This window comes from Hyaena hyaena, unplaced genomic scaffold (assembly GCF_003009895.1).
Source record: "Hyaena hyaena isolate Hyena2069 unplaced genomic scaffold, ASM300989v1 scaffold_1, whole genome shotgun sequence".
Taxonomy (NCBI): Eukaryota; Metazoa; Chordata; class Mammalia; order Carnivora; family Hyaenidae; genus Hyaena; species Hyaena hyaena.
Window position 1 is genome coordinate 10,469,570 of NW_024080633.1, and position 8,904 is coordinate 10,478,473.

The 8,904-nt window shown below is 66.4% G+C and overlaps 1 protein-coding gene across 1 annotated transcript in view; it reads right to left on the reverse strand.

The window, feature by feature from the left end:
* The window catches only part of LOC120227844 (collagen alpha-1(I) chain-like), a 28,957-nt gene extending 21,128 nt beyond the window's left edge, over positions 1–7,829 (reverse strand). The window contains exons 1-4 of the mRNA XM_039225874.1: positions 7,682–7,829; positions 4,499–4,600; positions 1,601–1,772; positions 1,304–1,415 (exon numbers count right to left, since the gene is read on the reverse strand). Of these exons, the coding sequence (XP_039081805.1) occupies positions 1,304–1,415; positions 1,601–1,772; positions 4,499–4,600; positions 7,682–7,829 (534 nt within the window). The remainder of the gene's footprint in view (positions 1–1,303; positions 1,416–1,600; positions 1,773–4,498; positions 4,601–7,681) is intronic.
* Positions 7,830–8,904: the final 1,075 nt, after the last annotated feature.

Here is an 8,904-nt window from a genome sequence, read left to right on the forward strand (position 1 = left end):
GCCCCCCCCAGCTGCTGCCCGCCTGCCCCCCCCAGCTGCTGGCCGCCTGCCGCCCCAGCTGCTGCCCGCCTGCCTTACAGACTGTGGCGTTAGTCTCACACAAGTGGCTTGGACAGACCCTGGAGGAGCCAGTCACACTCCACTGGGCCAATAATGTGGGTTTTGAGGCTGAGTCAAAAGCAGCATAGACTGAACACACCCCATTGGTGCCCTAATAGGTCACTAACCTGGACTGCCAGGGACACATAATCCACAAGGCAGCACCCGCCCCCCAGGCCCCAGCCGCGCCCCCGAAAGTCCCAGCAAGGAGATGCCGAGGGTCTGAACCTCCTGTTGGAGTTGGGGAGGGGCTGCTCCTCAGCGGGTGTGACCCTGCCTGGGCCGCGTGGGGGTGGGCAGCCTCCCCACCCAGGATGCCCTCCACCTTCCGGGGCACACGCCGGGCTGCTGCCCACCATGGCCAGGACCTGACAAGGTCATGCCTCGGGCCACCCAGGAAGCACCCACAGCGTTTGGGCCAGAGCGGGGGGGGGGGGGGGGCGGTGTCATGTCCCCGAGAAACACCCCCAGGGCTTGTGTGTGCCTGAGGCCGGCCCCTCTGCGGGCACCTCCCGTCAGGGCCTCCGTCTGTCTCCCTGCGTCTGTCTGTGTCTGTCCTGTCCCAGCTGTGCTAAGGCCACCCCTGCGGCTGCGCGATTCCCTCTTGGTCTCGGGCCACGATCCTCAGCGGACTTCCTCCCACGCCGGGAATCATACGGAAGGGCCCAGGCGTCTGCGTCTGCAGGGACACGGGCGGCTCTGGGGCCGCTGCTCCCACTGTGCAGACCAGGGGGACGGGCCGGCGGCGGGGCTGGGTGTGAAGTGCAGCGTCCCCGGGGAGCCCCGAGCCCCTCGTGCTGCGCCCCCTGCACGCCGGTCCCTGGCGCCCCGGCCGAGCGCGTGGGGCCTGCAGGCGGGGCTCCGGGGAGCACAGAGCGCCCGCCCCGTCAGTTGCCGGATCCCTACCACCTCCAGGAAATTTGCCCTAAGAAACCTTTTCCGGGATTGTGACCGGTCACATTTTCTGCGGAGAGTTTTAGGAGAAGCGGAAGACTGACAGCCCGCGGTGGCGGCGCCCTGGCCGCGCTCTCACCACCCGCTCTGGACTCTCCCCGCCAAGCGTCTGCTGCCCGGACCCCCGCCCCCGGGGCCAGGAGCCCCTCGTTGCCCGGCTCTCCGTGGGCCTGGCTGCTGCACCGCCTCCGTGGCCTGGAGCAGCGCCGGGCCCCGGCGACCCCCTGGGGCATAGGTGCGCTGTCCGCACCCCATCCCCGGCCGCCCGGACCCAACGGCGCCAGAAGCTCTGGGGCTGCTGTCCAGCCAGCGCGTCGGGCTTCCGCAGCCACGAGCCGTTCCAAACGGCAGGAAAACCCGGACTGGGGACGCCACGCAGGCGTCACGGCAGACACGACACAGACACGGCGCTGTCCCCGGGGCACGTGACTAACTAGGACTAATACGTCCAGGGACCTGGGGGCATGCGGGCGACACGGGGGAACAGATGGTGCCGCGGGTAGGGAGACGCGGACCCGGAAGGGAAGGAGCTGCCAGCGGTCCCCACGTCCGCGCTGGGACGGACCCGGGCGCCGCCGCCCTGGGCTCCTGCCCGGACTCCGCAGGCCGGAGGGGACTCAGCGAGCTGGAGGGAGGCCGAGGGACGGCCGAGCCCACAGCAGGGGACAGAGGTCGGGGGGGGGGCAGAAGGCGCAGCACGCGCAGGCTTCGAGTGCAGGCTGGACAAGAAGAGAACAGGGCGGAAACGTGTGGAGGATTAGGGCCAAGTCAGTGGCAGAGAGCAAACCGCGGCCCCTGGAAGCTCGGAGAAGACGAAGCAGGACAAAGACAAGGACCCCCCACAAGCCCCCCCCCCACGTCTTACATTCAACGTGCAGAGAACAGGAGACAGAGAGGGGGAGGGCGGGAGGGGGTTTCGCCGGGGGAGGAGCCGGGGGAGCGCTGCCCGGGGTCCCTGTGGGGGGCCGTGTGGCAAGAAAACAGTGAGAAATAACCACCACCAACCTGGGTGTCGCTGAAATTACCCCAGGTCTTCAAACCACGACTGAGGGAGCTCATCCCGGCCGACGTGCCTCGCAAGGAATGTCCGTGGGGCGCCCGGGCCCGTCGGCCGAGTCCGGCTCTCGGTTCCGGCTCAGGTCATGATCAGGGTCCTGGGGTCGAGCCCCGCGCCCGGCTCTCTGCTGACACTGCAGAGCCTGCTTGGGACTCTCTGCCTCTCGCTCTCTCTCTCTCTCAAAATAAGTAAATAAACATAAAGAAAAAAAGGTTCTCAGGCGGGAATAGATTTAGGTCAGAAACTTGGCTTTACAGAAAGAAAAGAGCATCAAAGAAGATATAAATGAAAGTGAAATAAAACCTGTTATTTTTCCCATCCAGTGACCCTCAGACCGGGCGCCCCTGTCCTCAGCAGCGGGAAGCTGGGTGGCCGGGCCGGGGGCACATGGCCCTTCCCTGCCGCCCAGCCGCTCCTGCCCCCGAGGTGTGCGGATTGGAGGAGCGTCAGCGCCGGAGGGAGGGCGGCTGCCCCACTCCTGACCCGGGGGTGGGGGTCGGCCTCCGACTGACGCGCCCCCTGAAGCCTGACCTTCTCTCCGGGTTCTTGCTGGGGGGGGCCGGGGGTGGGTTCTTGCTGGGGGTGGTCCAGGGGGTGGGTTCTTGCTGGGGGTCCGGGGGGTGGGTTCTTGCTGGGGGGGCCGGGGGTGGGTTCTAGCTGGGGGTCCGGGGGTGGGTTCTTGTTGGGGGGGCCGGGGGGAGGCTGCAGAAATGGCCTTGCTTTTCTCCCCCCCCGGGCGGCGCGGCCGTGACTAACTAACCCAGCGATGTTTACTGAACACCCAGCGGTGTCAGGTGCTGCTCTAGGCACTGAGGACACAGCGTGAGCAAACCGGACACGAACCCTCACAAGGGGACAGAAAACAAGCAAAATGCACCCAGGACATCTGCGCTTTGCCGGCTGCTGACAGATTCACAGAGGAAATTAGAGCCCGGAGCAGGGGAGAGGCTGGAGCAGGGGAGGGGCCAGGAGGAGGGGAGGGACCGGAGCAGGGGAGGGGCCAGGAGGTGGGGAGGGGCCGGAGCAGGGGAGAGGCCGGAGCAGGGGAGAGGCCGGGAGGAGGGGAGAAGCAGGGGTGGGGTTGGAGTCCAGGGACCAGGGGCTGTAGGAATGGGGTCAGAGGTCGTGCAGGGCCCCTAGGCCTTGCCAAGGGGAGTCACTGACTGGTGGGGCTGGGACCAGGCAGGGGTGGGGAGAACGGCAGGAGAGCCAGGTAGGGGAGTGGTGGGGAGGGAAGAGGCCAGCCTGGACCCCATTAAGGCCGAGTGGCAGGTGGGGGGTGTGGAGGTGGGAGCTCACTCTGACCGCAGGGTCTGGTGGGGCCCCAAGTGCAAAGCTGTGAGCTGGTGGCCAGAGAGGCGCCGAGAGAACAGGAGCAAATGAATGAACGGACCGGGTCCTGGACCCCCAGAGCTGTTGGGGGCAGAGGAGGCCTCAGGGGCAGAAGGGGCGGGGGGGGGGGGGCGGGGGGGGGGGGGGGGGGGGGGGGGGGGGGGGGGGGGGGGGGGACGGGCCGCCCCAGCGCGACTGCAGGCTGCCCCGCCCCTGAGCCGAGCCCGACCCACGGCTCTGGAACCTCGCGCCCTGGCTGTGAAGATTTGGCTCTAAAAATAGGTGCCAGCTGGGGGAGGAGACAGGTGGGAAGGGCCCCCCTCTGCCGGCACCCTGGCACACAGCCGTGGCCTGGCCGCATCCCGGTGAGTCCCTGGCAATTCGGCCTCTGCCACCCCCGGGCAGCCCCGGCCCCGCCTCTACTGTCCACACCCAAGGACCCGCTGTGGCCACTTCCCATTCTCCGCACACCTGGGGCAGGTCCCGTGGGCTGTCGGTGCTCCCACCGTGTCGGTGACCACTCCGTGGGGCCGTGTGAGGGTCCAGGGACTTGAAATGTGCCCTGCGCGGGCGGAGCCAGCTCAGAGCCCTGGGCCACCGCTGGCTCCCGGGGCAGTGACTACCCCCTGGCCTTCCCTATGGCCAGGTTACGCCTCGCCCCTGCTTTCTGTCAGCGTCGGGCGGGGCCCCGTGGCACTGTGGCCAGCGCAGTGTGTGGGGTTAGCCGCGGGAGCAGCAGCTTTGGGGGTGCCGGGGGGGCTCGTCCTGGGGGCGGGAATGAGAACCGCCACGGCCGCCGGCACCGGCAGCAAGTGCCGTGAGGGAGAAGCAAATGCGTGTGGTTGGTGGAACGCCACAGGGTCGGGGCGTCTGTCACTGCAGCGGAGCGGCCCCCGCCCGCCGCCCGGACCCCGTCAGCATCGCCTCCACACACGCCAGCGCGTGTCCTGCGCGCGGTACCCCCACGTCCATTTTCCCAGATGGGGCAGAGGCCGTTTCCATCGCTTTGGGTCTCCCGAAAATCGGGTCTCCCCACCCCCCGATCCAAGCACCCACCTGACTTCCGTCCTGGTAAGTTTTGCCACGTCTGGTGCTTCTTCGCCACGGGACCCACGGCCACACTTCCTGCGCCCGGCTCCCGCGCGTCGCCGCGACGGTCTGGGGGGTTTGTGCCGTGAGTCACACGCCGACCTGTGGCCACGCGACCCCTGTCCCTGCCGGTGCCTTCAGGTTCTCCCCGTGCCGCGCTATGGCAGGTGGAGCCGAGCACACGCCTTGCCTCCTTCCGGCAGGCTCCTCGGAGCAGGACTGCGGTCACCTCGCACGCAAATGCGCCTTCCTAAGAAACTTCCCACATCTCAGCTAGTTGCTCTGATTTCACATCCCCGCGAGCATATCCGAGGATTCTATCTTCCACTTCCTTGCTAACATCTGATGTTGTCAGGTTTTTTGTTTTGGGGGGTTTAAAAGATGTGTATCTATTTGGGAGAGAGAGAGAGAGAGAGAAGCCCAGGCAGGCTCCGCACGGCCAGCACCGAGCCCGACGCGGGGTTCGAACTCACAGCCTGTGACATCATGACCTGAGCTGATATTGAGAGTTGGACGCTCAACCGTCTGAGCCCCCAGGTGCCCCAGGTTTTTCCTTTCTTTTCTAATTTTCGTCTTTCTAGTTGATGGTCAGTGATGGCCAATTAACTGTTATTTCTCCGACTGCAGATGTCGAGCCTCTTTTCACGCGCTCGTTGGCATCTGTCTTCTTACCCGAGAGTCTGTTTGGGCCGCGTTTTATTGGGTGTGTACTTTTATATCGTAGCTATAAGAATTCCTTATAAATTATCGATACAAATAGTCCCATACGTGTACCGTGCGCATTTTCTCCGTGGTTTCCTTTCCATCTCCGTAACGGTGCCTTTGCAAGGGGAGAAGCCGTTAATTTTGACGAAGTCCTATTTATTATTTTTTTCTCCCACAGCAAATGTGTTTTGTGTCCTAACTGAGGAATCTTTGCTGCTCAGCGATTCTTTTCCTTCCAGAAGTCACGTACCATTTGCTTTTACGAACCGGCGTAGGACCCACTCCCTGCGGCTCGGGCTCAGGTGGGGACCTCGGGGGCCCGGCCGGCTCCCCTGCCCTGAGCCCTGGCCTGCCTCCCTTGCCACAGCCCAGCCCGGCGCCGGCGTCCGAGCCCAGTGCGCTCAGAGCGCCAGTGTGGGCGGCTTCGCGCATGGACAACGGTCCCCAGGCTCATGACAAAGGACCACACGCCTCCGCTGAGGGAAGAGGGACTTTGGGACGGGGACACTCAGGGGGGACAGGAGGGAGGAGGGGCTTTGGGATGGGGACACTGGGGGGACAGGAGGGAAGGGGGACTTTGGGACGGGGACACTCAGGGGGGACAGGAGGGAGGAGGGGCTTTGGGACGGGGACACTGGGGGGGNTTTACGAACCGGCGTAGGACCCACTCCCTGCGGCTCGGGCTCAGGTGGGGACCTCGGGGGCCCGGCCGGCTCCCCTGCCCTGAGCCCTGGCCTGCCTCCCTTGCCACAGCCCAGCCCGGCGCCGGCGTCCGAGCCCAGTGCGCTCAGAGCGCCAGTGTGGGCGGCTTCGCGCATGGACAACGGTCCCCAGGCTCATGACAAAGGACCACACGCCTCCGCTGAGGGAAGGGGGACTTTGGGACGGGGACACTCAGGGGGGACAGGAGGGAGGAGGGGCTTTGGGACGGGGACACTGGGGGGGACAGGAGGGAAGGGGGACTTTGGGACGGGGACACTCAGGGGTACAGGAGGGAAGGGGGGCTTTGGGACGGGGACACTGGGGGACAGGAGGGAGGAGCGGCTGGCCTGGGACGGACACGGGAGGGGATCTGGAAGACCAGCGTGGACAGACCTTAACTAAAGACCCAGCTCCCAGCGACATTACATGGGGGCCATGGGCCTCGGGCCTTTATTACTCTTCTTCACGGGGGCTTCTCCTTTGGCTCCTAACGGCCTCCGCCTTGGAGGGGCCTGGCCCTCTGAGAGCACGGGGACCGCCCACGCGGGCCCTGCCTCGTCCTGGGGGACCCCGTCTCTCCAGCTCTTGCCCCCAGTGTCTCTGGCTGCGGACGGTGTCTGCCGTGTGCTGGGGGGGCAGCCCTGGGGACCGTCCTCCGTCCTGGACAGGCTCGGTGGGCCTCGGGGGGCTGGGTCCTGCCCTGCTGTCACCGGCCGGAGGGACCTGGTGTCCTTGGGCTTCTCCAGCTCCCACCCCCCCCAAGCCTTCCGTCCCTGCCCCCGGAGCCCAGGGGCCTCCTGGTGTGGGGCCTGGGAGCCCTGTGCAGGGCTGGGGCGGGGCAGCTCCCCTGATCCCCGGGTGCGGAGTGGGTTAACGTGGGCACGCCCCTTGCCCCAGGGGCGCCTTGGCCCCTCCCCAGCCCAGGCGCTTCTCTCCTTCCCCCCAGCGCCTCCCCCCGCTGTGGCCGTCACCGGAGCCCCCCCACCGGGAGTGGCGGCTCGTGGGAACAACGGCTTCCCGGGGCCTCAGCCTCGCCTGGTGAAGTGATGCATCACCTCCGGATTCGGCCCTTCTCTTTGGCGACGGAACCCACAGCGGTCCACGCCAGCGGCCGGCCTTTCCGCTCTGCAGCACAGATTCCAAAAAATCCCAAACAGCCCACAGACTCTCCGATTTCCTCTTTTTAGAACAACTGAAGCCACCTTTGTCCCAAGACCCCGCCGCACACAGGCCACACTGCTCATAAGCACTGGCTCGTGCCGTGTCCTGCAAACACGGCCCGGAGTCCCATGGGCCGAGAGGCCACCGCTTGTTAGCCGGGCTGGGCCGGGCGCGGTGCCGGAAGAGGCGGCCCGTGCGCCTGTTTCCCGCTCGTGCAAATGTCCCTGCGGGTGGAGGCCGCCCCGAGGCTGCTCAGGCCTCCCAGAGTCACGGCCTCGAGGCTCCAGAGAGGAGCTGGAGCCCCAGGGGGCGTGCGCCCTCCTAACCACGAGGGCTGGGAGACGCGGGGGCGCAGGGGGCTCGGGGGCAGCTCTGCTGTCCTGTTCGTGCCGCCGCCCCCCCGCAGCCGTACTGTCCGGGGCTCGGGCTGAGTCCCCCGCTTGGGTGAATCTGCTCGGTCAGCTAGTGTTTGCAGAGCACCTCTGCGGCCGCAGGCTCCAGGCTCTCGCCACTCTAGACTCGGAGGGGCGGAAGGGGCCCTCAGCTACGTGGGGTCGGTGTGGGACCCGGAGCTGCCCTAACCGGCGGCCACGGACGGGGGCGCCGGCAGCAGAGATCTCTTCCCTCCCAGTTCCGGAGGCTGGAGGCTGAGATCCAGGCGGGGCTGTGCCCCCTTGGCGGCTCCGGGGAGGGTCCTTCCGGCCTCGCCCACCCCCGGGGGCCCAGGCATCGCTGGGGTTTCTGTGTCCTTCCACTGCTGCCTCTGTGCTCACGCGGCCTCTCCCGCGTCTGAATCTTTCTCTTACAGGGACTGTGCCCTTGGATTTGGGCCGCCCCCAATCTAGGATGGCGTCATCCTGAGGTTCTTAGTCACGTCTGCAAAGACCCCTTTTTGAACATGGTCACATTTATGACCCACATCTGGGGTCGGGCCGTGGACACAGGTTTTGGAGAGAAGCTGTTCCACCCAGGACAGGGCACCGAGGCCGGGAGGCCAGGCACCCCTCGTCGCACACTCGCGTGGCCGAATGTGACCACCCCGCCCTCCGAGGAGGGGTGGAGCCAGCTCGTCCCCCACACAGATGCACCTGGCAGCCGGGCCCCCGGGCAGCCTCTGCCACGCATCGCCAGCGAGGAGCGAGGTGGAGGTGACTGATAACCTCTGGGAACCTCGGCTTCCTCGTCTGTGGAGGGAAGATAATCGCGTCTCCCCTGGATCCACGCAGACAGCGAGGGGGACGGAGGCTGGCAGTGCCTGCTCCTCGCCTGGGACGGCCCCTCTCCCCACGCCGAGGCCCCTCCGGCATCCTGAGGCTAATCCCTCGCTGGGGCGGGGCTGGGTGAGGGGTGCTCACTGCACAGCCCGGCCACGGACCTGGAGGGGGACCAGGGAGAAGATAGGGTGCACGAGGCTGGAGAAGGGGGTCCTGGGGACGCCGCCCGACCCCAGTCCTCATCTCGCCTCCCCTTTTTCCCAGCGCGGCCAAGGGGCAAGAGTAGCGGAAAGATGTAAGCGACCACAGAAAACACTCCCTGAAAGACATGAAAATGAAGTCAATAAAAGAGATAAAAATGGAAATATCAAGACAGCAACTTCTTCTCTTCTGATTACAAAGCAGGCGGCGAGGGTGGCGGGGGCGGCGAGCAGCTGCGCAGCCGGGCGGCCTGATAAGGGCCGGGCAGCCTGGGCCCGTGAGATAAGGCGCTGCGGCCGCTGCAGCCGCCTGGCCATCAATATTCACACGCTGCGGCTGGCGCTCCAGATAGCACAGCACAGACGCCTGCGCCGCCGTGGCCTCGTTAAT